General features: G+C 37.1%; 1 protein-coding gene across 1 annotated transcript in view; it reads right to left on the reverse strand.

Annotated features, from left to right (window-relative positions):
• Positions 1–776: 776 nt before the first annotated feature.
• Positions 777–27486, reverse strand: part of LOC143353660 (cell adhesion molecule 1) — a 35961-nt gene continuing 9251 nt past the window's right edge. Inside the window, exons 3-6 of the mRNA XM_076787149.1 lie at positions 10930–11062; positions 7993–8126; positions 7134–7332; positions 777–3447 (exon numbers count right to left, since the gene is read on the reverse strand). Coding sequence (XP_076643264.1) covers positions 3338–3447; positions 7134–7332; positions 7993–8126; positions 10930–11062 — 576 coding nt within the window. The 3' untranslated portion in view covers positions 777–3337. The remainder of the gene's footprint in view (positions 3448–7133; positions 7333–7992; positions 8127–10929; positions 11063–27486) is intronic.

Below are 27486 nucleotides of genomic sequence, written 5' to 3' on the forward strand. Positions count from 1 at the left end.
TAATATACAGTAAAGTCTTGATCTAAGTTCAATCCTCGGGTCCGTGCTGTGACATAGATCGTGTAGGGCGGCTACATACAGTCAATTGCAATTTAATACTGTTACCACTAAATACTGTTCAAATTATATCGTGTTTAGTGTCAGTTTAATCAGAAAAATGCCACGAATAAGTTGGCGAAAGTCACCTAAAAAAATAATTAAAAATAAAGAAGTTTTGTAATTCGATTAGTAGCGGTTCACACCGATATACCCGACCCGGCTAAGAGGTACGTTTACACTGCTCGGCGACCGAGGCAACTCGAGCTTTTAGATCCTTCGCGGGGTATGCGAACTGACTAAGATCGTGCAGCTCCGTTCGGTTTATATCAAGGCTTTACTGTGCCTAGACTGCGGATCCGTACGCAAGATAAACATTTTCTACTTGAATCACAACAAACTGAAGTAAAATAGAAATTTATTTTCTGCCTTAACATGTTGAGAATACTTAAACAATATTTTTATATTCTTCTAATGTTCCCACGTATTTCTCTTACTCGCGTTTGTTATAATTTCATAAAATCCACAGTCCAGTAACAATATTGTTGAAATATCGGTGGCGTTCCGGTATCATTGATATGTAAGGTTTGATTTTCTAAAACAATATCGATAGTTCGGCGAAAGTCCCCGGCTAAAAACAATACCAGGCTATCAACGATTCGACAAACAAATATCCGAGGACTTCATATCCTCGCACAGATTCGAAGGATTGCGACGAAGCATTAAAGTAACGCACAGATATAAACGAATAAATAAACAATGTTATTAATATAACAACGAATCGTATCTCTCCACGAGTAACAAGGAGTAACAGTCTTACTTTGTGATTTGTCGATACAATGTCTACTTTGAACTACCTATATATATATATATATATATTTATGCAAACACTATTTCATAAATATACGTATATGTATGTATGTTATGTATATAATAGGTGTATAAATATCTGATAAAATTCAGAATAAAACTTATGTGCACATGTTACGAAGCTCTTACGTATCGCAATATGTAGTATTTATTTATAGAGGTATGGTATGTATAGTTATCGTAATAATCGGTTCTTATTTTAACTTAAGCTGATGACAAGTCGTTCGGTTATTATTATTCCCGTATGCACGAGCTAGGGCTGGTAAATGATCGATCACAATGTTTGTCTTTGGTTATCGATGATCAGAAAATAACAAGTATACCTCAAGTAAATTGTTCTTTTTCTCTCTTTTTAGTCGTCGATGAAAATAAACAATCTAACTCAGCGACGTGTCCTGAAATAGTCGTGTTTAAACGTCTGGAGTTATGCTTCTTAACAATAAACGAGAAATTCGATCTACGAATTGACATGTATTATAGCTTCTTCATCTCTAGGGGAGGCTGCAGGGAATTTCTGAGAATCGGAATCGAGTCGATCATCCGATCGAGTTACTGAGGGTTCTTCAATTATTTTACAAGACACATCATCAATTCCAAATTTGAAAATCGAATTTCAGATATCGGTTATTTACATGGTAACGCTTGATTGCGCGTTCGAGTCACTTTTAGTAGGACAAAAGCACGCTCGATCGAGGAAGAAGTTTCTTAGCCGTTTGAACGAGCTCCGGCATTTATTGTAAATTTAGAAAGTTCTGTTAACTTGGTAAAGTTTCGATAACTTAATCGAAGGTGAACGATTCGAGCGAGACCTCAGGAACAAGAAATCCTGATTGCAACGATTCGAATAATACGAGAATGAAATTTCAATATCCGATGTCCGATTTCGCGCGAACTTGCCACGATCGTAGCCGTTTTCTCGAATCTTCGAAGAACCGATTCCCAAAAAGACCGTAACCTCGCCTAGTCAGTGCAACACACCGATTACGAGTAAATCTATCTATCAAACGCACGAGATCAAATTTAAGATTGCCACGTTTTTCCTATAATCAATACATTCGATGATTCTACTAATTGTAAAGGATACGGAATCGCCTCGACGAAAGAAGTGTAACAATTACATCCCTTAAATATAGTGACAAAAATATCCATTCGGTTATCAATGAAACGACGAACCATCTGTGTTACGAGATCGTAAAGAAAAATATAGATCACTGTTACGTTTCTTGATCGAACCGCGTTTCGTCGAACAACCTCTCCATTAGGTGGCAACCCTAATCGCTTCTCACCGACTCAACAACCCGACGACATAAAATATCGCGACAGTACGGCACGGTCTGTCTTTAGGTACTATTATGGATATGTGGCGCAATGCTCGAATGATCGAAGAACGATTCGGGCGGCGCGCATCTTGCCTTCGAGCAGACAATGACAAACGTTATATGTATTGCGTGCCTAATTCTAGATTACACGGTAAACTCTTATCACCGGTCGAGTATAAAACACAATTGTTATTCTATCTATACAGCGTCAACGTGATTTAAAGGATCTCAACAAGGCGGAGGGGGTGGGGGTGGGGGGAAAGGATACGGACACGTTTCGATCCGAGAGCCAACGCGCACGCATCGTCAACATCATTCTTAACACCGTTAACGTTAATCTGACCGTGGTCGACGCGAGACTGACCAATCAGAAAAATGCGCCCGTGCACTATATATATATATATATAGTTGTTTCTCGAGAAAGTTACAGGAACAGAAAAAATCAGAGAGAGAGACCAAAAATCCCCGGAAACTAAAGGTCCTTTCCTCGTCGACGAGAGGTTACTATTAATATTTAATGTTTCTCTACGGTTTCTCGTCGTCGTGTGTCTTATATTTTTCTCCTCCTTTTTTCTTTTTCTTCTTCTTCTTCTTCTTCTTTGTCGTATTGTTTTTCTTCTCCCTTTTTTTTCTGTTCTCATCGTAGCCGTGCTCCGTTGCGGAAAAGCTCCGCGAAACGAGCGTCCTCGCCGGGATTACGTTCCGTGAAATAGATAACGATCGATACAAGCGACAATCGAAAATAGTTTTGCACGAAGAAGCCGCGTCTATGAGTTATAAAATTTTCTGCAAGACAATAAAACCGCTGCCCCCGTGTATTTCGGTATAATCAAGGAAGACATTGTGATTGTTCGTTCTTTAATGTATATATATATATATAATAATAATATATATGTATATAGATCCCTCACTCCTTCCCCCGAAATTCACCCTCTCTCTTTCTCCGCTTGTTCCTTCTCGTTTACGTATGTATATTATACATTCTCTCCAATTCGTTCACACTCGTTCCGCCTCTGTTTTCGCTCTTTCCGTCTTCTTCTTCTTCTTCTCTTTCTTTTTTTATCCATTTTCTCTTTTGTTTCTTTTAATTATCCTAAAGCAATTGACTTTTATTAAGGAATGATTTTGTGCATCGCGCAGAGTATGTACAGTAACGCAGGTGGGGCCCACCCATGCGCGACTTTCAGTGCTGAGGAGACGATCGGCGCCGGTATAATTTGCACTGGAACAACCGAGAACAGTTTTTCTTCTTGTTAAAATGAAAACAATCTGCGTCGAGGGGCCGCATACTTTCGGCCAAATAAAAGAAATCGATTTTACAGAAACAGTATATGTACAGGGGTGAATCTACACGTCTGGATCGGTGGACATTTGTTAAAGTGGGACACCCTGTACATCACTTGGTATTAACTGCTTATGTCACTGTCGTTTCTTTCAGAGAATTAAACAGTTTCGTGATATAAAGTATACCTTACATAATATAAATTTAATTAATTATCTGTTTATTCAGTCTGTTAAACAGACGTTTCTTAGCTTTTTTGACAAGGTATTCAGGTAAAACTATCGTAAGTGTAATCTGCAGCTTTGGAAAAATGTTTAATATACTTCGAGAGTTAAAAGATGCAATATTTTCCTTTGTAACATGTACATTAATAGTTTAACTTAATTAAACAAAATGGTTTATTTATTTCTCCAAATTAAGTTTTACTGCCGATCAAAACACGGAAGCACATTAAAAGAAACACAGGAAGTGCGTCAGTAACAGCGTAGATAGAATAGAATAGAATAAAAGCGTAGAAAAAAGTAAGCAAGTTCACACCTTATATGTATGGGAAAAAGTTATTTAAAGTGTTGAGTGTTACAAGAAATTAAAAAATCATCGAAATCGGAAACTGCTTTTCTGCAGTTTGACCGAATGAAATGAAATTTCCTGTTATTCTTGTAGAACAAAATTCCGAGTGGAAATGTTAACGGTAAAATTTTGTTTGTAACAAAGCGTGTCCTCAAGACCCAAGATCATTCACCTGACCTGACCGGTGAATGAACTTGCTTCAGTCGCGCAAAAAAATGAGACAACTTTGACACGGTGGATGTGCGGACAGGTTTTATATAAACAGTACCCACGGTTTTAAAACTCAATGTCGCGAACGACAATTGCCTCGCAGCGATACACTAGCAGCTCCGAGAATCATAATTTCGACGGAACTTCGCGAATATGGGCTGAGTTCGGCTGCGAATCGCGAAATTCTCGTTCCTAATTGAGAAACTTCTTTTTCAGTGGCACGGTGACGCTTCAAAAGGCTCTAATTAGGAAACTCGTGCGTTTTTTGGGACCACGTATCTCATGTTCCCTCGTCTTGCCTTTATACGTTTTTATATGTTGTATCCGGTAATTACGATAAATTCACGTGAACTGTACACAGAATCTGTTACAGGTTACGGAAAGTTTTCAACATGTGCACTGGATTTTACTTACAAAGTTACACTACGAATATTATTCCGAAGTACGAATTAAATCGCGGCGTAATTGTAAACGCGTGCTACAAAGAATAATTTTTAATACACGCATCCGTATGGTATGCGAATTAAAAAATTAATTATTCAACAAAGTTTGAAATGCGCGGTATACGAAGGAACCGGCGTCGTGCTGAACAAATAGGATAATGAAAGATAAACAATAATAAATCATGATTGTAAATTATTATTTTTTAGAGTGCGGATCTTTATGCATTTATGAAGGAATTGGTTGGTAAAATGTGAAACAGTAAAAGATTACAAAAATTTAAGAATATTGTAATGTTTGTAATGTAACAAAGTCATTAAGGGATGAAATTAATTTTTATTTTCCTCCTGCTTCTCACAATCACATATTACACTTTAGCAAAGGTGTTCATTTCAGTATTTCTTTAAACATAAAAAATCAAGATAAAAATAGTAATATTTTCGTTAATTTAGTGTTCGAAGAAGATTCAGTTCAGTTTATTTTTGCTCTTCATTAAATATCGAACTGGTCCTTCTGTATTTTGTAAAATATACGGAAATAAATAATTAGTGATATAACTGTATTAGTAAAGTTATCTAAAGTTAAATATAATTGTCGATTTACTTATGATCCACGAAGTTACTCTGCTAATTTTAGTTGCTTTCGGTTATGGAACTAACTTTACTTTTTTAACCTTTTGAAGGCCGGTGTTTAAATTAAGATTACAGAATTAAAGTTTCGCGAGGTTGCTTCGAATATCATCGATATCAGATTTTGTCAATTTTTAACGGAATTTTCTAATTAAGAGGTATATGTACATGCATGAACGTGTGCAGACCTGGCCAAATTTTATTTGAATTTATATGAAAATTAATTTGAATTTGTATGAAAGCAGAAATAACTATTTGAAATAATTTATTTCGCACCATTATTGTTAATACTCTTATTTGAAAATAAAAATAATGATTTATTTGGAATAATAGCAATTTCAAATAATATATTACTTCGATATTTCCTTATTTCAAGTTTGTCAAAAGAAATAATCCTCAAAATAATTTACATCAAAGGGTGTCCGTATAAACTGGACTCAAATCTTATAATCAGGTCAGCTGATGTGATTTTGACAAAGACTTTCACAATTACCTGAAATAATTATTTCAAATAATTACGAAATAAAATAACATGCTATTTGAAATAATATTTCAGATAATGGTATTTGGAAGTGCCCAGGTCCGTGCGTATGTGTATGCATGTGGGAGTCTGCGTGGGTGTGCGAGGGCGTGTATGTGTATTTGCATGTGTATTGCGCACGCAATCAATTCATTTTTCATGCACTTATGTATGTAAATATAGATTTTTGCGGTTCTCAAAAGGTTAATGCTATGCCCACGTTCAAGCGACTTTTCGTTGGTGTTCCAAGTTTAGGCTGCGGATCTCCATGCAAAATAAAAATTGCCGCATCGAATAAATATATTTTTAAAATCTTTTGACATTCATTTTTTCTGACCTTTTTACTGTTTCATACTTCATCTGACCATTTTGATCACAAATGTATAAAATCAGCAGTCTACCCACGTCCCTTGAAAAATCATTGCCTTTTGCCGAATGTCCCTTTAACTTTCTTTGTATTTCCGTTCCCGGCAACAAACATTTCAGGCTTATTGCCTCTTTCCATTTCCAGTAGTAAAGATCAAAGAAATGTGGAAATTAGGTGGAAAAAGTCATGGCAACAGAAACAAAAGTTTCTCCATTGTGTATCCACCCATGTTGCTCGACTTACGCATCAGCGCCGTTTACTGTATAATAAAGTCTCCGGAATAATAAAGTGGAATAACGATCCCATTATCAAGTTAATAGAAAAGTAGACTCAAATGTCTAGAAATAAATCGTCGTTAAACTGCGGCTACCATTGTCATACATAATTTTATAAACGTTAGAATTAGGAAAAATTTTTCTTCGTCAGTGAAGTCATTCCTCTCTGTAAAAATACGATAAAAATGAATAGTCCTTAGTAATATGGACGTTTCACTACTAATTCTTGTTAATTAATACGTTTCCTTGCATTTTGCAAATATCCATCCACAATTTAGTCGTGACGGTTCAATGCGTTTATGTGGACTTGATCAAACATTCCGTTTTCTCTTTTCCTTTTGTCATTGACGATAATACGTGCTTCAACCATACTCGCCAGATCAAGACTTGTTCCCCCACTCTAACTTCCCCTTCTACCGCGCTATTTCTCAATGCATATACCCCGGTACTGGCAGAGAGGGGGTAACTCTTTCCCCTCGATTCGTGCTCCCTCCCCTCATCTGGCGACACTGCCATTTTGACAATCGACGCTCACGCGTACTCGCATCGGATCGGTTTGACCGACATAGGCCGATCTGTCCCGAAGAAACGATAATTAACAATGCAATAATTACCCGAGACCGTTTCCTTCTTGATGTCGGCGTACTCGTCGTTCACGGGGTAGCTCGGAATGGTCGAGTAACAGCTGATCTCCAAATACCCGTTCTCCTCGGCATGCAACGCGGACACCTCGATCATCAATTTCGCAGTCGCGGACATCAGTTGGTCCTTGTGACGCGTGTGCGGATAATGATTCACCAAAGTGATATCTACCTAACGAAACAAACGCAGAAACCACTGAATAAGAATTTCGTGTTCCGCGTGAGACTGGCCTTTCGCATCGACGCGATTGACAGTTAATTTCCGGAAAGTAGTACCCCCTCTACCATCTGCAGTGGCCACTCGATAACTGAGAGGCTCGGGGGTTCTTTGGAGCCGGGATTCACACTTATCGAGCAGCCAATCACATGCGCGCTATTCTCTGTGCGTGTCGTAATAGAAATTACATTACAACGTGTACGCAATGTGCGTTGTGTGTTCCCGTCTTGTTGTCAGTCGTGGGCACGATTAACGTTCATCACTGGAAAACACTGGAAACCCAAAACCTTAGCGTCGAGTAAAATAATTTTTGCGTTATTGTTTAAACATCGAGAACGATGAAGGGGAAGTGATGGCCGCTCGATAAATGAAAGCCTTTCAAGCGAGAACTTGAAACGTCTTTCTGGAAAGGAGAATTTTTAGATACATCGTGAGCCTTAGATTATTACGAACCACAATGGCGGAAAGGATCTTTTCCTTTAAAAAGCAGGCTATAATATTTTTATGTAGACTTAATCCTTCTTTCTATAGAGGAGTGTTTGAAAAAAATGTTCTGGTATAAGTATTAAGACATTTGAGAAAATGGAATATTGATAAATCGTTGTTTATATTTACCTCCTTGCCGTTTATGAACCATGTCAAATGAGGAACTGGACGCGCAGCCGATGAGGTGCAATTCGCCTCTAGACTTTCGCCGACCACGTACATGCTTTTCTCGAACGTGATCTTCGGGTTTTCAGTCTGTGGTACTGTGCAATTTCAGGACGTTGATTTGTAAATCAATCAAGACTCGTACAAATTATACAAGTTCGATATTCCGTAGTTATATTAAAGGTTAACGAACTGAAATGATTTTCTCTAACAGGACCCAAGCTATACGGTTCCGTTGTAAATTGCAAACAGAAGTATTCTCAAAATATTTTATCATTGAATTATTTAAACTCGGTCTTCGATTAATAATCGATTAACCAATTGCAAGCTGTGAACGCGGCACACAAGGCTTGAGAAATGATGTGCAAGCTTTGATTCAGTGCGCGATCGGTAACTTTTATGAATAAATTTCATTCACAAAATTGCGTTTAAATCGATGCGTAGAATGTGTCGTGCCGCGCGCACCGACGCGATCGCTAAATTAATCGAAACAATTAAAACGTTCGAAATTTAAACAACGGGGTTGTCGAGCAACAAACGTTAGGTCGTGTCGTAAATAAATCTCGAATTGTAACTCTCATTTGAATACGCGATTGTCCGTAACTGCCGCGCAGCATATTTTCTTCCCTATAAATTAAGTTAATGAATCCATTCTTTTCGTGCATTAAGGTAGATGCGCTCACTCGATATATTTATGCAACAGCAAGAATTTATGCGGACAAACGGGCCGACAGCATTTTCACGCTTGAATGGCGCATTATAATTGCAAAGACGCCGTGTTTTATCGCGATTTTGTTTCGCGGTACAGCCGGTACGATTGTATAATTAATTGATCGGACAACGAAAACCCGGGGGGGGGGGGAGGGTGCACAGGCTTTATTGCTCAACTCTTTTGCAGAGCAATCGGCTAAAACGAATGTATATGTTTTTTTTCCCCCGAACGGTGAATTTTAATTGGATACGTGCACGATACGCACGCTCGAATATCATTCGCAAATAATCGAACACGTTTTTTTATTCGCAGAACAGAAGAAAAATACAGGGATTTCGGTATTTTTCAGCTTCCATCAATATTCACATTGATTCTCCCGATAAAAACTCGACTTCCGACGATAAATTCATTTCCATGCCAGAGGTTATTCAACGATTACAAATTGAAAGAGTTATTGTTCTCAACTGTTGCACGCTACACATTATATCGTCGAAACAGCAGCGAATCAGTGTCAGATATTTTATTATTTTATTCATCGTTTCAAAAATCCGTTAACAGATGATAGTAATTTTTCTTCAATTCCGGTGTTCGCGAAAACGACTATAAAAACGAGGATTCGCATAAATGTCCACGGATGAGTAACGAGCTTCCACGATTTATCACGGAATTCCCATGACCATTGAATTACGTTGTTACGTATGAAATATCCGATTTTATAATGCCAATGGTATGAAGCTTCCTTTCAAAGAAATACTTTTACGTCGGCTCATGTATTTTAAAGCACACCATTTGTTCCGTAAAGTCCGAACTCGTGCTTTTATAGGAGTTTATTTTAAAGCAATGGTTCGTTCAGTTATCATTGGACTGCGGACTTTATGCATTTCTGATAAAAACGGGTACGCACAATATAAAGCAGTGGTCATATTAAAAAGATTTCAGGACGTCAGAGTATTACATTCAATTTTATAAGATAATTAAGAGAAGAACGAGTTTTTATTTTGCATAAAGATCCGCAGTCCAGTCATCATTATCAACACGCTTGGTTAAAATACGTAAATGAAAGCGTCATTTGTCGATGGTATGAGAAACACGATCTTTATAATGAATTTTATAAATAAAGAACATAAAGAAGAACAAACGAACGCAAACGAAGTTATTGGTTGAGGAATTGGTCAACTGAAACGTCAACCATTATAAAGTTTCAGGTCGTTTCACAATTAGCGAAGCAGTAAGATGTAATTCTTACATAAATACTGTTCGTCATTGAATAACTCATTGTTCTCTGTACGTTCAAATTCGAATATCTAGCCAACGAAGCTGTCAATAAATTTTCTATAAAATTCATTCATGATCTTCTCCAGCGGTATAGGTTCTTAAGAGGTTTTTATTAATTAAATGGTGTCTGGAAGAACGGCCTGTCAGGTTTTTTCAATTTTATAGGAGCGCAATTTTGAACTGAAACGTGAATTGCAATAATAAAAACCAGCTGAAAATGACATAGGCCTTTCTTCCATTAGAGAAAGACTGAAAACTGAAAGACTTTTTTTACGGTTCGTTTTATCAAATGTTACAGCAAAATAAGTTCGGTTTTCCCAAATGGTTTCCTCAAAATCACGACATAAGCCCTTCTTCCAGACACCGGTTCAATTAGGTCGAGTAATAAGTCTGTTCGCGTTCCTTTCAGGAGTCTTGCAACATTTCGCATAAAGCTTCCCTAATCAACGATATGCTATATTGTTCTCCGAGCTTCCAACACGTATTTGAAAAGTTAAATACAGTGATTTCTCTATATATGTCGCCAAGGGCTGGATGATAAACGTCGCGGAATCATCCCCACTTCCGCGGGGTATACCCCGTGAGGGGCCCCGAAGCTCGAGAGGCCTCGGACGCCGAGGAGTGTAAACATAGTAACTAGGGTATGTCTCCTGGACGATATACGACGCTGGCAAGACCCGTGTTGTTGACATATGCCAAGAATTCACTGTACACCTTGTTCGTAAAATGCTCGTGTGACTTTATTAAGAAATACGTATTTCACGTCACACATGGGTGGCGAACGGACTCGTTACTCCACCTGATAAAAGTTAGGAAGTAACTCGTGGCGCGAAAAGACAAACGTTACGATTGAAAATCGGCCGTTTGTCGTTTAAAAACGTGGCAGAACAAAGCAAAGGGTTGCTGGCACTTACCTATAACTTTCATTTGAACGGGTTCGGATGCCTCGGTATAAATAGGGGACGCCATCGAGACCTGACAGCAATACGAGCCGGACGCCTCGAAACGTACGTCCATTAGTTTGATTGTCGTGCCGTTTTCCAAGTACTGTCAACAAATTGCGTACGGTTTTAGATTTCAATTGTATTCCGTCGATTACCCAACACCCCTTAAACAATCCGCAACGCGGCGCGCGCGTGTATTCATTCAGGCCTGTCGCCATTGTTCCCCGGCTTTATTATTGCCTCTCGCGTAGGACGCTTGAACGAGACGTATCGATCCTTCAAAAATGGATCAAACGACTGGCCTGATCGCGTAGGTGCTCGCCGAGGTGGGGAAAACTGTTGTAGTCTTCTTCGGCTGATCGCGTAGGAGTGGTTCAACCCTCATATCCCCTTTCAACTGATCGCCAGATAGAACCGGCCTCGGTATGCACTTGAGAATCATGATTGCTTGAATAAGTTACAGTGGAACCACGTTATATATGTATTATTTACATATTGGTAAAAAAAGTTCCTCTGACCTAACCGGAACACCTAATACATGATACTTCTTTTTCTGACTCGGAATCTCGTAGGCGTTAACTGAACCTGCTTCGTTCCGCCTACGCTGCGAAGATTAATTCTTCGCTTTAAATTAGAAATTAAACCACCCACCTGCAATCAAAATGTTAAACCAATGGTTTCTGCGCCTCGGTGTGTAAATTTCGACGAAACTAAACTCACAGTTTGAAAGCAACTTGTACCATGAACGGTTTTCACTTTTCATTTCGGAAAAGTTCGTTAAACAATGGCACTGGCCATTACCAAACAACCATTTTACATTTCGTTAATGAATAGGAGTCGCGAAGTCGTTTTTCTCCATCACATCCGACTTTGGAAAAAATAAATGATAACTATGAGAACAATTTTGCACGCTCTCCCAATATACAATAATAAATATGATAAAAATCTACGAGAACATTATCGAAACGCAAAAGAAAAGTTCAAATTTGTTGGACAGCGTGATTTCGAAATATTCTGCTTATCATTTTCGTCTGAATAATTACTGATCGGCCGAGTTTGCAGCATGTGAAAAAATAATGTTCGGACGGTTGCACGAGATGTGCACACGCGAGAGATTACAAAAATCTGTGTCGTCACGCATGAACTTAATACGCACGAGATCGGTGCACGCAATTTTTTTAAATTGCTAATTAACACCGGCGAAGAGATAAATATTCCGAATTAAATTAACACTCATTTCAATATTAATCAGAAACGCAGGATCCAGCGATTATTGTCAAAGTCAAAGGTGCTCGAGGCTTTCGAGGCGGGAGTCTCGAGTTCAATGAATTTTTCGCCTCTAATTGCAGTTAGGTCGACGAGCACGAAGGACCCCCTTCCCGAAAAGAGAGTGCCAAACCGGTCGCTAAGCGAGGAGGACGAAAATTCGTCGCCAAACAACTTTCCCCGGCGTCTAGGTTCTTCGGGCAAAACTACTTGACCTGGATTATGTTGTTTGTCATCGTGATTGATTTATTTAAGGCCGAGGGCGAAAACTTCGGAGTCACCAAACGCCTCTTCGCAAGCGGTAGGAACAAGGATCTCTCGATGAACGAATATATCCAATTAAAAACAGCTCGAGTTGCCATGTTCACGTTCGATTAGTTCATTAGGACGTTGACTGCCCAGCCAAGTTGGCCGAGCCAACACCCTCCGAAGACTCAAACTGCAGCGTTAAAATTTATCACATTGATTACTCCTTTTCGATCTTATCAAATCTTTGGTTTACGAAAATATTCAAATTTTTTAATTTATGCAAATATGCATCCATACGGAATCATTCAATCGATTTATTTCTTTGAGCATGCCACAGTAAAGACTTAATCTAAGCCGAACGGAGCTACACGATCTTAGTCGGTTCGCCTATCCCCTCCACTGCCTCGGGTCGGGTATATCGGTGTGAACCACTACTAATTTGAACGGTATTTAGTGTGTCTCAAGAAAATAGTAGTTGCCCTACACGATCTATGTCACAGCACGGACCCGAGGATGTAGTTTAGATTAAAACTTGACTGTACATATAAGAATTGCTAAAAATCATGATGGCATAGTGTCAAAAAAAGACATTAAAATAAATAGACTGTAAATTTTATGCACTTCTGGAAAAAATAGGCGAGTAGGAGACAAAACTGTGAAGGTATTAGAAGAATTTAAAAACATTGCCAACATGTGTTCTACTTGTTAAAATTACTCAAAGAAGAAATACATTCTCATCTGATTTTCCTTCCTTAGGATCGACTCGGACAACTTGCATTTGATAAGAGTTGCAGTCTGGTAACAAATTGTTGCATGAAATAGCGAAGAAACAGGCGATACAGACAACTGCTGCATTATGCATATAACATGGTTTCACTGTAAAACGGTCCGAGAATTGGGAAGTCCAATAGCATCGTGTTTTCGCGGGGAGAAGCACAGAATTCAAGAGGGAGAACTGTACGAAAATACGTCGGTGAATATTAAAAAGTTTGAGGATTTGTAGAACAAGCAACAATAAAAGAGAATTCAAATTAAAGGGGGCGAAATCACCACCGGAAAATTGCTACCCCCGAGGCTATCTCGGAAAGTTATTGGAGGTAAATATATACTTTAATTTGCGAAGTTGCATGGTTTCTTGTGTGAGGCGATGCAGTAGAGATAACTTTTTACTGGCACTAAAATTTAAAGAAACGAGGGTTGCAGCTCCGGTATTTACAATCCTTTGGCGATACGTATCCGTGTGGGGAATACGTGTCAGTGTGCGTGTACAGTGAATGCAAGATATTTTTTCGAAAGAAATTTTGTGGCGTGCTTGTTCACAAAAATATGCAGTAACCTCGTGGCCAATATAAACATTTATATTAGCCAGACGTTTAATTAGTGTAGTATTTCACGTTGGACTGAAAATGTTACACATTTATGACACAAATGAAATATAATATTTCAACCTTCTCCGACTTATTTATCTATGTTTTAATTAGCGAGGTCCGAGGGTACAAATAGCGTTACGTTTGTCCTTCAAAGTTGATCAATATTGTTGGAAAAAATTTGCTGTCATTCAAAACAGTGTTGGTGTGACATACTGCTGTATCGATGATTCTGACAAACACGTTTGTTATTCATAGTAGCGAAAGCAAAACAGAATGGTCTTGTTGGATTTAACAACCTAACTATTCCCGTTCCAGTTCTTGGCATCGCATAACACGGTTTCGAGAAACACAGCAAACCATGTTATGCAGGATACGCCTGTATTTCAATGTACGTGCGTCACAAGGAAAGAGCAATATCTCGTTTGTCCTCCTGGCCGATTTTCTAGGTATCGGATGCATGGAGCGAGGGGAATTTTTCCTCTATTTTGGAAAAGTAGAAATATACATACGTTCGCTGGAAAATAAGATGTGTCACGAACCGCGTGCCGGTTTTTATTATTAACGTTGCATGTTACGTTGCACGTGCTCGTCGAACCGATCCTCCCCTGATGTTATGTTCTTACTTCATGCCTGACCACGTTAGCGTTACGCGCAATTTCAATTTTCCCGTAAACCCGTTTGTGCGGTATCCTTTAAGAAAGGCGGGTTTGCTTATTACCTCTAATAGAAACCGATGGTACTTATCTGATTCCTTGTTAAAGGATGTACGCCGTGTTCGGAAACTTTTTGCCGATAGTTCGCCGAGAGAATCTTTTTATAATAAAGAGATTGATTTCTTGATCCCGGTGCGTCGATGGAATCGGAGCAGCACGTTCGTAGACGCGCATACTAGGGCGCTATTTGTTCGTTAGTCTGTGCAATATTATGAAAATTAAATCAAAATTCCAAAAATAAAAATTCATCTTTTTGATTGTGTTATGTATTACGTTGATTGTGTTTACCAATTATATCCCTTAGCACTCGAATGGCGACTGTAAGGTGTCATTAATAATTGCTGTAAATTTGTTTGCATTTAATAAATTACTAAACATTTCAGTATTGTACGAGAAAATTGCACCATTTTCGTATGTATAGCATGAAAAAAAAAAAAATATATAGAAGGGAGATATTCTAGGTCGGAAGAAATATTTCGTTTTGGAGTTAAAATAGCTTCGAGTGTAAAGGGGTATATTTAATTGAAAAATTATATAGATAATCGAACAGTTTTAAAATTACTTATCAAATACAAGATTGCTACAGCTGTAATTAGAAATGCGATTTATATTATTTAAAATATATGTATGTACATGTATCGCACCATTGCGACAAAAGTGACACAAGTGAAAAAACTACGTTCTTCAGAAACAGCGAAAAACTGTTTCTGACATAATAGAATATTGTAGAGGCGTTAAAAGTTATCGTTAGACAGAATATAATCTTGAAGTAAACAATAATAATGTCATTTTTGTTACTTTAGCCTTGCAACCTTTAGAAACAACCCTTTTGACTTGTGACGTTTTTTATTTGTATCTGATACACACAGAACTGACATATTTTGAGTTGTGACAATGCCACCTGGCAGTTAGACTTCACTTTCATAATCACCGATATATTTAGTATCTTTTCATATTCCTATCACAATGTATCTATTTGCTTCTAATTTGAGAAATTGTCATCATGATTATTAATTCGAAGAATTAATAATGGTGATGACGACAACGCTGTTTTCCAACACATATGGCTGCTTCTAATTTGAGAGATTATTGTAGCGATTATTAATTTGAAAGATTAACATTGCCAAACGTTAACAACAATGCTCCTACCACGATGCATATATTTGCCTTTAATTGGACCAATTTTCATCGTGACTATTAATTTTGAGAATTAATGATCGTAATGATGACAACGCTGTTTTCTAATACATACGGCAGCTTCTAATTTCAGAAATTATTGTAGCGATTATTAATTTGAAAGGTTAACTATGACGTCAACAACGACGCGACGATGATGATTACATTTGCTTTTGATTTGAGAAATTATCATCACCAATATTGATTCTTAACATTAATAATAGCGATAATATTAATTCTCAAAATTAATAATAGTGATATATATTTAATTTGTGGAATTATTCTAATGATTATTCATTTGCGAAATTAATAGCAATAATAATAACGATCTTATCACATAATATTGACGTTAAGAATTGATAATGGTAAAACCAATGCATATATTGACTTTTGATTTGGGAAATTATTATAATGATTATCACTTGGAAGGCTTAGTAATAATTATAATAGCAACGTAGTATGAGAAATTATTATAATGACTTTTAGTTTGAAAAACTAGTAATAACGACAATAATAATGTTCAGACATGCTAGTAAGGGACACATGAACGATAAATGAAGTGGCAATCATGTAAATGGTGAGTGGAGTTTAATTGCTGTTTAAATACCTAGCCATTATAATGAACAGACCGTGGACTTTTCACATTTACGATGAAACGAATGTCTTTGGAAGTCTTTGTAACGTATACACGTTTAATTTGATAATTATACGCGGGCGTAATGTTACACTGCGCAAATTCGAGCGAAACGCGTTCCAACAGTTGTTCATGCAAAAAATTACAGTGAATAATGTATGTATTTAAAAATATGCGGTTGCACTATAAAAAAAAACCCCCAACACGAGCAATATATCTTTAGGAAAGAGATTCGGTGGATCGCGACGAATTGGCTTATAAAAATGTTCAAAAAATGCTATAATATAAAATTCAATAGAATTTAGTACGATTTTTCTTTGTCTTGGATCTGCAGAGGCTGTTCCCATGAAAAATAGGATTTTATTTCATTCTACTTTCTTAAAATTTGTCTACAAAAATTGGACATTGCATAAACATCCGCAGTCTAGTAATTACAAATAGTTTTTTTTTTCGACCGTGTTCGCGAAATAATTGGAACGGAGAATTATAGAAAGCTTCAAAACAAATGTAATATCCACCTGTAAGTGACTCGTTTCGTATATCGCATAACACAATATTAAATAAGAACAAGGCTTAACGGGCACGTTCAGTTTTAACAGGCTGAATGCACCGAATCGCAATTTCAAGACATCGGCGATGAAGTTACTGTCACGGTGTTATCAAGCAAAATTGGATAGCGAAAAGAAAACCGGTTACTGTTTGCCGTTATTCAAGATGTAAAATTTGTTTTAGGAAATTATCCGGCAATGCTCGACTGTATGCTGGCTGAACAAGCACGGTGAAATAATTGAGCGACCTTGTGAAGGAAAGCCTTGTACGATCTGACCGGAAATATAAGAAAAGTATTCAGAGAAATAGTTGGAAGTAACACCTAGAAGTATAAATAATAAGAGTCATCATTTGGAGACTGTGTGATATTAGTTTGTTATCAAAATATCAGTAGTGAGAGTTCTCATAAAAATCAAATTAAAATAGTCAGTGTTTGAAGACTGTGCGATATTAGTTTATCAAAATATCAATAGTGAGAGTTCATACAAAAATCAAGTTAAAATAGTCAGAATTTGAAGAATGTGAAATATTAATTTATAATCAAAATATCAATAGTGAGAGTTCATATAAAAATCAAGTTAAAATATTCAGAATTTGAAGAATTTGCGATATTAGTTTATTAATATTAAAATATTAATAGTGAGAGATTTGATAAAAATCAAGTTAAAACAGCCAGAATTTGTAGAGTGTACGATATTACTTTATCAAAATATCAATAGTGAGAGTTGTTATGAATATCAAATTAAAATTGAATATAATTAACGGAAGAACCCATATGGGGCTACGAAATTATTGCGGATTGAAAAATGTATTTGTAGGTGGAACGATGTGATTTTATTTACTGCCGATCCTTCGTTCGCAATTTCAAGAAGTAAAATTGTATAGCAAAGCGAGTAGGGGTTGTCAACCGTTAAAAATATAAGATTTATTACAGAATGTTATTATACAATAGTCGACTGGTCGATGCTGATCGAACAAACAGGGTAAGATAACGAACAATCTCGGAGAAGCTTCAACGATCTAACTAAAAGTCTAAGAAAAATACTCGTAGGGATAGCTGAAATGATTTTCACAAACACTTGTAAGGTAAAATAAGAAGAAAAAACCAGCATCTGAAGATTCTGTGACGTTGGAAAAATGTTTGTTTAGGTTCCGATGATCCTTTGTCAGCAATTACAATAAGTAAAAGAAGTTGATGCTGCATTGTTATGAAGTAAAATTGTTATTCACGACACAAGATTTGCCTTATAGGAGTTATGATAGAACATTGAGTGCTGGTTGAACAAACATTACAAAATAATTGAGCCCTCTTGTGCACAAAGATATAACTAAAAATCTAAGAAAAATGCTCTTCGAGGAATTATTATCTAAAGCCCAAAAAGGAAAATGTATGTATCAAAGGAAAATGTATATGTAAGTTTCTGTATGTCAGAAAGAAAAAAGCACTTGAAGACTGTGGTGTAATGCCAGCTTGTTAAAACAAAGTTACCCTGCATCAGGTCACGAAGTTATTACTTCGTGGAATAACATAGGTTCTTCCAGCTAAAGTAAGATACAGTAACAGTATGATATGACGTGAAAAGTTTGAGATCCAAATGTTATTTATATCGTGTACAGATTCACTGGTTGGAAAGGATAGCCAATAAACAAAACAACACCAGCCGTAAGACAATATTAATCCAGTATCGAAACTCTGTCATTTTTCATTATTTTCTTATAAACCTTTACTCACATATTTGTGACATTTTTCTGATTGTGACGATGTGGTAGCACTTCGATTATCCGAACTAATCAGTGAAACATAAGTGCTTCAGATTGATCTCGAGAGAGTTCGACTTTGGGAGAATGCAGATACCATCAGTTCGGATAATCGAGATTCTACAAAATCGTGAATTAAAGAAACGAATACGCTTCGAGTCGTGTCATGTTTGGTATCATTTTACTCAGAAAAAAGTGACGAACACGTTGACAAAAGTCCCGTGAAAAAAATGTTATTAAGAACGAACAAGTTTTATCATTGGATTAGTATCGTCTCACCGATGTATCTAACCATATCATCTCGCACTTGGAGCTACTGGGCTTTTCATGGTGTACACCCAACTATCGTGCACATCTCTATCACATCTATCGAGACACAACATTCATTTTATTTACTACCGGCCCTTCGTTCGCGTTGCCTACTTCTGAACCGTAATGGTTCACCGGCCGTATTATCGTCGCAGGACATAATATGTGTCACGGGGAACAGGGTGAACAGAACAGACGCGTTTAGTGGACGATAAAGTATATGCGTCACTTTTTCTAGGTTAGCCCTGACGTTTCGGGCACAATGCGGCTTGTAACGGAAGGTAAATCGTGCGATGCACGAACCGCGTAACATTACGAACACGACAGAATGCGAGTTGAATCCACCACTCGATACCGTTCCCTTTGTTCTCATTCTTTCTTCGCTCGCTCGAGAATATGTGCGCGTACAGGAAATAATGGAGGATCGTGCGAACCTTGCGGTATTGTAGCGCACAAATTTTTCCAAACAATCAACGGTGACAATGTTTGCACTAATTTTTTGGATATGCATTTTTGAAACCGATACAACGAACAACCGAGTAATTTTTCCTCACCTGCTGAAACTTTCGCTTGAAAAAATTCACTCGAAATTGTAAGGACTATTTTCGTGAGCAACAACGAGACCACAACTTTGTACAGGGTGTTCGACTACAGATGGGAGAAAATTTAAGGGGTGGTTCTCCAAGACAGTATAAGACGAGAATGAAGAATAATAAAATTGCGATTTCTGAAGCAGAAATCCTTTTTATTTATTATCAATTAAAAATCCCCCTAAAATACGGCAACCCGACCAACAGAGGTGTACGTTGCGTACGTCATAGAGGCGCGCGACAGACTTTAGCCAATAATTCGGCTAGAACCGAAAATGCGTGTGGAATGACCCAATCGGACGGTTTACAACGGAGGGTGGTACAAGAGAAAAAAAAAGGAATCGAAAATAAAGAATATAATATTTGAGGCTTTGTTTTCGAGAAAGTCGACTTTCGATAGGAATCGTCTGACACGTCTGATCATGACCGACCAATTCTACTTGCTGCATGTACACACTAAAGCACGCGAACCCGACGGATCTTTAAACTTGATTTTCTCGAAAACAAAGCCGAAAACGAAATAATTTTATTCTTCACTTTCGATTTGTTTTTCATGTAGAATCACCTCCATCTCGATTGTATTGCCGATGCTGGGACACCCTGTATAAAACTTTTATGGTGGTACAAAATGTCCGGCAGAGATGCAATAATCCTAAAAATACGATGTACGCGTAATTAATTTATTACACATTAAAATTGTATTTTTTTTAACAATAAATTGAAAATAAAATGAAACTAATAAATATTAATCAATTTTCTGATCTAAACATTTTTGAGACGTACATTTCAAATATAGCATTTTGTTTTTTCGTCTAATGATCCAGTGAATTGAAAGGTAAAATAAAACTATTAAATGTCAATCAATTTTATGTTGTACTATATTTATGTTGTAGATCTGGAAGCATAAAAGTCTAGTATAAAAAAATGTTATTCTCATTTTCGAATTATTTTTACATGTAGAATTACTCTCAGTCCGATTGTAACAATCATTCGGCCACACCCTGTATATAAAATTCGATCTTTTCGAATAATGGTTTCAACGAATGGGAGACGAAATATAATTGGTAATTATTCGGAATAGGGAGATTCTCACTGATTTCAATGAGCTCGAAATATGTTATTATATGTACAATTCTATAAAAAGTCAATTAATCTTATGTTACTTAAGTTTGACGGTCTGATAATTACATTTGCAGGGTTACTGAGTAGAATGGATTAGCTATTCGACATGCAAGTAGAACAAGTGCGCAACCAATGAGACAACTAAAGTGGTCAGTGATTTGATGAATCAGTAAGTAGAATAGGTTTGTTATTCATATGACTTTGAAATGCTCCTCTAGATCTGAAAATAGACTTTTCTAGAAATATACTGATCGAGCGATCCACGTTTTATTAATATCTATATTAACCTCTTAAGCCAGTAATATCGCACGGATCGGTTGGATCCGTCCGGACTAATCCTTATTAATTTGGCAGAATTCGGTACTTTTTGTTGAGATTTTTTAAAAAATTACGTAAAACGAAAATTGCTTAATAGATCAACTTCAAATATCGAAGATGTATTAAGGAAACACGATATACTACCTTAACAATTTAATGGAGGTTATGTGGACGTACGTGTATACGTCGAACCGGCTTGAGAGATTAGGAATACAATACTACATTAATTACACTCAATTTTCCTGTTTCCTCAATAAGTAAAACAACTTTAGCGAAAATCAATACAGTTTTAAATTAATGTTAACTAATTGAGTATCTTCATTAACGAAATAATATCCAAAATATATTATATTACACTGCAATTCTCTTAATAATTGTGGGTGAACGAAATTGTGCTAGGTTTCATAAAGTGTATACCACGTTTCTGTGAGAGAGACAGAGAGACAGACAGACAGACAGACAGACAGAGAGAGAGAGAGAGAGAGAGAGAGAGAGAGAGAGAGAGAAGGTTTCATGAAGTTTTTATGGACACCGGTTCGACGACCAACTTATCAATCAATTATTTTTGGTCGGCGACGTGCACGATATTGGCTGTGCGTCACGAAACGAAAAATAATGGCTTAAATAACAGCATACTACTGTCAGCGAAACGAAACATTGATCGAGCGGACGCATAAAAAGTTGACGTGTTTGACTGCGGGGAAAGAAATACAAAATTTTGCAAAGTTATCCGCTCGGCTAGTAGAGTATGAACGTGACTGATCAGACAGGTGGCTCGAGCAGATCCCTCGGCCGACAACGGGGAACCGGGACGATAGATGACAGGATAGGTAAAATGAAATAGTAATTAGTCACAGCAGTGTCGCGTATCATTGACCGTACAAACAAGCACAACGCGGAGGCGGCTGATCAGATAAGTAGAATGCAACACAGTAATGAGGGACTTGGCTACAGCGGAACGGTACCTCTTTATCCAAATGGAATGAGACCTCGATCAAACGAAGCGCGTCAATGGCTTCTGAGGTAAACAGAAGAGCAATACGATCACATAGACTACCGGAAGAACGCGTACCTGGAACGAGTAGCTGGTTATTTAAGTAACTTCATATTTTCATTAAGCTACTCGACTCTACGAGCGCACATAACACTGGATGAAATATCTATGAAATGTATAAACTAATTCGTAGACCTTTCGTTGTAAGTTGATCATTTACGAAACAATTATAATACATTCTATTCTCTAAAATTATCTTTAACACTAAACGTGCCAAGCACAACACATATAAAAGTGAAACGTCTTAATTAAAAGGAAATTATATCAGTATGGCATAGCGACCCAGATAAGCAAAAAAGTCGTCGAGAAAGTATGCGAAAACATATTCAAACAATTGTAAACAGTAATAGGTTCATATGTCGTTCAAAACATGACAATACATTCTGAAAAAAAGGAAATCACTATAAGTAACTCATTAATTCCATTTTTTACCAAATAAAATAAAAATCAAACGTCAAATAAGCAGCACCAAACGAAGTGTTTATAATTATTTGATTACCCGTTGTGTATCCACGGAAATAGCGTATACGAATGATTGATATTAAATGGTTGTAGGGAAATGAAGTAAGATTTGTGTCATTGTATTAAGACAACACGCTAAAAAATGATATTTATCATTTGCAGGCCTGAATTCTAGATTGTGTCTCGAATAACATGCAGTGAAAATTGCTTTTGACACGAAAAGATTTCAACGATCTAAACGAGCAGCACCAGCGAACGCCTCGGTTGAGAGCGCCGCCGTCGTTTGTAAATTAAACGTTTAATCACCCGGTATTACTCAAACAAATTGAACTTTAAAGGAGGCACCCAGCAATTTACTCGGATCGTTTAAATTCGAAGCACACGAACGGCTATCGAACTTTTGTGAATTATTAATATCGACGCGGCTCGATTTCTGCAATTCGGCCTGAAACACGGTGCGACAGCCTCGTCTTTTGAATCTTTTTATGTGCCCACAGGAATTCGCAGACTGTTACAAAACGTGCGCATCCAATTTACGATATTACCGTCCAGAATTAATCTCTCGCGTGTGATACGCGAAATCGCTATGACGGATACAAGATGGGTATACAGTTTATTTTTCAGCCTTCTGGCCGTGAAAAAGGAACTCGGTTTACAATACCTGCCCCGTTATCTTACACTCTCACTCATTGATACAGCAATCATTCATCAATCCTGAGTTACACCTTATTATACAGGGCGGGGCACCTAACTTGATTACCTCGAATAACTTCTAAATTATGCGTTTAAAAAAACTTATTTCCACAAATGTTACATGGTATCAAGGGAGACATATATGTGGTATACTTCTAAATTATAACTGCTATAACCAGGGACCATAAGTGTTATAACAAAAAAAAAAAAAAAATCATGGAATAACAAGTATTTATTGACTAAAAGCGTATTGGTTACAAATAAGGATTATAAGAAACCGAAAATTTGTCCTCTTGTTGGTAAATGTTATCGTTGAGAGAAATTCATTTCGATCACTTATAACAGTTATCAATGAGAGAAATTTATTTATAGATCGCTAATAACAGTTATCAATGAGATTTTATTTCGATCGCTCATAACAGTTATCAATGAGAGAACTTCATTTCGATCGCTCGTAACAGTTATTGATGAAGGTAATTTGTAATGGTTATTATTAAATAGTACAACTTTCAAATGGTAGAATGCCACAATCAATTTTCCTGCCTTCATTTATAAAGAAATCATGCACACCATACGATGTCCCGCTTGATGCCATGGAAGATCTATAGGAATAATGTTTTGTACATACAATGCATAATTTAGAAGTTATTCGAGTTGATCAAGTTAGGCGCCTCACCCTTATACTACTTTTAATACTACTTTCATTTACTTTAACCGTTTTCATCCTCCCTGCTTTTTCTTTCTCTTTCTTCCTGGTTTCCCCGACCACGGCTTCATCTATTCCGTTCTCATTTACTATCGCTACTATACAATCATCCCTGTCTAACTCCCTGCATTCTCTTACCATGTGTTCCAAATTCCCAGATTCGCCCCCGCATATTTCGTATTGTCTACCCTAACTCCCTTGCCACTATCTGTTCCATCTCTCTACCGTTACACATCTCGCCCATGCCAATAATCGCTGACTTCCATCTCTGTCTTTTTTTCTTAAATATTCTGGTAACCATGCGTAATATTACAATACTGTTGCGCTTCGATATCTTCCCATTTAATTTCTTTGCAATTTTCTCTTCTTCCTCTCGCATTTGCTCTACCTCCACCAAGCTAATTCCATTCCCATTCAAGCACTTCGTCCTTTCTTTGGTATTTTCAGTTCACCTTCCTCCTTTTCATTTTCCTTTTCTTTTTCCCTTACGAAATTCTTTCTATCCCCGTTTCTCACCCTTTCTTCGAAGTTCCAAGCACCACACACTCTTCTCTTCCTCTAACATAATATTCTCCAAAGTTTATGTACTTAATCCTTACGTTCACCTTATGTACCTGTTTGTCTCAAAAGTTTCTTTCATAATGTGTATTATTATTACTATTACTATTACTATTATTATTATTGTTATTATTGTTGTTATTATTATTATTGAATAACACATAATTACGTTTCTTAAAGAACTAGGTAGAATTTGGGCTAAAGTTCCGAAAATCGGTCAAATCCGATTGAACTGAAATTCGTTTTGCATTAAAACCATGTTTCCCAAAAGAATTTTTTGGCGACTCGAAAACGTTTGTTTATCATACTAATATCATTCTGCCCTTTTTAACTAAGCAAAATTCGTCGGTAAGGTAGAAAATGATACTAATATGATAAAAAATTTGTTCGAAGTCGCCAAAAATCCTTTTGGGAAATATGTTTTTAATGCAAAACGATGCTACGTGCAAAATTTGAGCTCAATCCGATTTGGCCGATTTTCGGAACTTCAACGAAAATTTGCATTAATCAAAAACGAAACGAAGCTTTCGGACAGTCTAATAATTTCTACTCTTTCCAGTTGCTTTCTTTCTTTACACCCCATACATTTCTACGCCAAACATAACAACGTCCGGTATTAAACTGTCGAAGGATCATTCTGATTGTATAGTCATGTTTATTCCACTCTCCACGCATGGTTGTTAAACCGCTGTAAAGCAGTGGCGTTGTAGTGTGTAAAGAGAAAAATTCTATTTTCTCCGTGTTTGTTTATTATCAAGATTCTCTTTTGGCGGGTAGTGTTTGTAAATATTTTAAACTGCTGTTAAAGATCGTGTCTCTTCAACTGGACGCAAATTGAATTGTTGCGCCGTATCAATTTAGTCGCGAGCTTTTCGCTCGTCCCCTGCGCAGACGCTCGTCGATCGTTGCGAATTGCAGCGAAGAATAAAACTTAGCTTTATTAATAAAATCCTCGGGTAACGAGACACTCGAAGCCGATAGCGCAGACGGTTTAAATATCGCCGTTTCTCCAGCCGCGTATCGATGTTTCGTATTATCGGAGAAAGAATAAAAACGGGATTGATTGCCGCCGGGTAATGTAATGCACACGTGCCGGGAAACACGCGGCCAGGAATGAACTTCGTTACAATACGTTTCAACACATCGTAAAAAGTTTTCCGTACGATATGAAACATGAATACGTGGAACCGGCGCGCGTGATTCGAGCACGCGACGATTCCGCGACGGAATCGTTGAACACGGTTGCTCGATGAATTACTTTTTCGTGTTTAATGTTCATAACGAATGGAAAATCGTAACGCTTTAACAGCTTGCCGTTCAAGATACGCAGTTATTATTGTTATTGTTGCTATTATACCGTGCTGCCGAGTGATCCGTGTGCTTAGCCCCGCACTGGTCGCGTGGACAACACGTGTTCCAGTATGCCTTCATCGACATTTTTATTTCCATATTGCGGATATTGGTTTATTATGTATTTTTCTTTTTTAATACTTCATGAACGGTTCTTTAGTTCTCGAACAAAAGTGCGTAGAAAGAATTTCAAGCCTTGCGTGGATAGATACCTGACTTACTACATATAATCCCTTCAACAATTTATTGTACTCTTTACATAGTGACAATTCTTTGGACAGTATTAGGTACATTGATCTATACTTTCACAGGAGAAATATATGCAAAAAGATCTCAACACTACAGCTTTATAACCAAATGAAAGAAGCAATTAAGATCCAAGACTCCGTAGATTCGCGATAAGGTAGAGTGACCACGTTATCGACAAAAATAGGCGAAAAATGGTTTTACGTGCCTCAACTTTTCGTCCTTACGTGAAAATATTTTTCGCTGGGAAAGGGCTCATTCGAAAGAGAAAGGTTCAATCTAGGGCGCGCTGGTCATGAGCTGATGAGATTATGCAGATATTTGGTAATATAAGCGTTAGAAGGCCAAAAATTGACGATGCAAATATCTCCAGCTACAAATTGAACTATATTTTGTGTTGATTGTCTGCGAAATAAAGCGAAAAACTTGAACCACGTTTCAGGCGTCAGAATTCATAATATCGATAATACAGAGTAAAAAATGTGTCTAAGACTAAGACGGATCATAAGTCAGTGGCTGAAGGCTGTGAAGAGAAATTATACAGCAGTTAACGACCTGCTGACTATGCAAAAGTCACGTGACTACCCTTGGCTCTTAAGAAGCAAGAAATGCACTATTTTTTTTTTTTTTTGTAATTGCCATGCACGCAAGCATGGTAGTGAAATTAGCGAACCTAACGCAGGGTTAACCATAAAATTAAAGGGACATTTGCGAAAATGCAAGTTTAGTGGAGTTGAAGGAGGATATTGAAGCTGTTCAGTCTTTGAAAGGTTTTATGGCAGGGGCTTAGACTACGTGCGACCTTGGATGAGGATGCATGAGACTATAGTCTCAGAACTGTCGTTAAGCGACGGCAGATAAGCGCACTGGGTCATCTACATATACGTCACGTCACAAAAGAGCATAACTAAATGGTACGAGTAAATGGTACGAATTTTCATTGATTCTTACGTACGTCGTCTCTAATCGGCTCTACTCGGCTGTACACGACACTAAAGAGGACTTCATATATTAAAATATGGCGATCGATGAGTTAAAACGTCGGTAGGTTGCGGAACGTAGATGCGCGAAATTATTAGCATAACTATCCGATATTTATGAGAATGATTCAGTGGACGTTGGGAATGGCAAGTAATTGGACATTTTATTGCCTTAAGAATACGTAGAAATGGAATAAAATAGAATCTCCAAATTTCAATTTTTTAAAATATCTTTGTAAAATATTAACACTTTATCGACCGGAAGCCTCGTTCATTCATAAGAAAAGTGGCATAACTCGAAATATATTTATAAAAAAAATTATAATTATATATGTAGATGACAATTAACCCAGTATCTAAATAACAACAATTTTATATTTCTAAGTTGGTTATATACAATAAAAAAAATTGGCAATTGGAAAAT

Source organism: Halictus rubicundus, chromosome 4, assembly GCF_050948215.1.
Source record: "Halictus rubicundus isolate RS-2024b chromosome 4, iyHalRubi1_principal, whole genome shotgun sequence".
Lineage (NCBI taxonomy): Eukaryota > Metazoa > Arthropoda > Insecta > Hymenoptera > Halictidae > Halictus > Halictus rubicundus.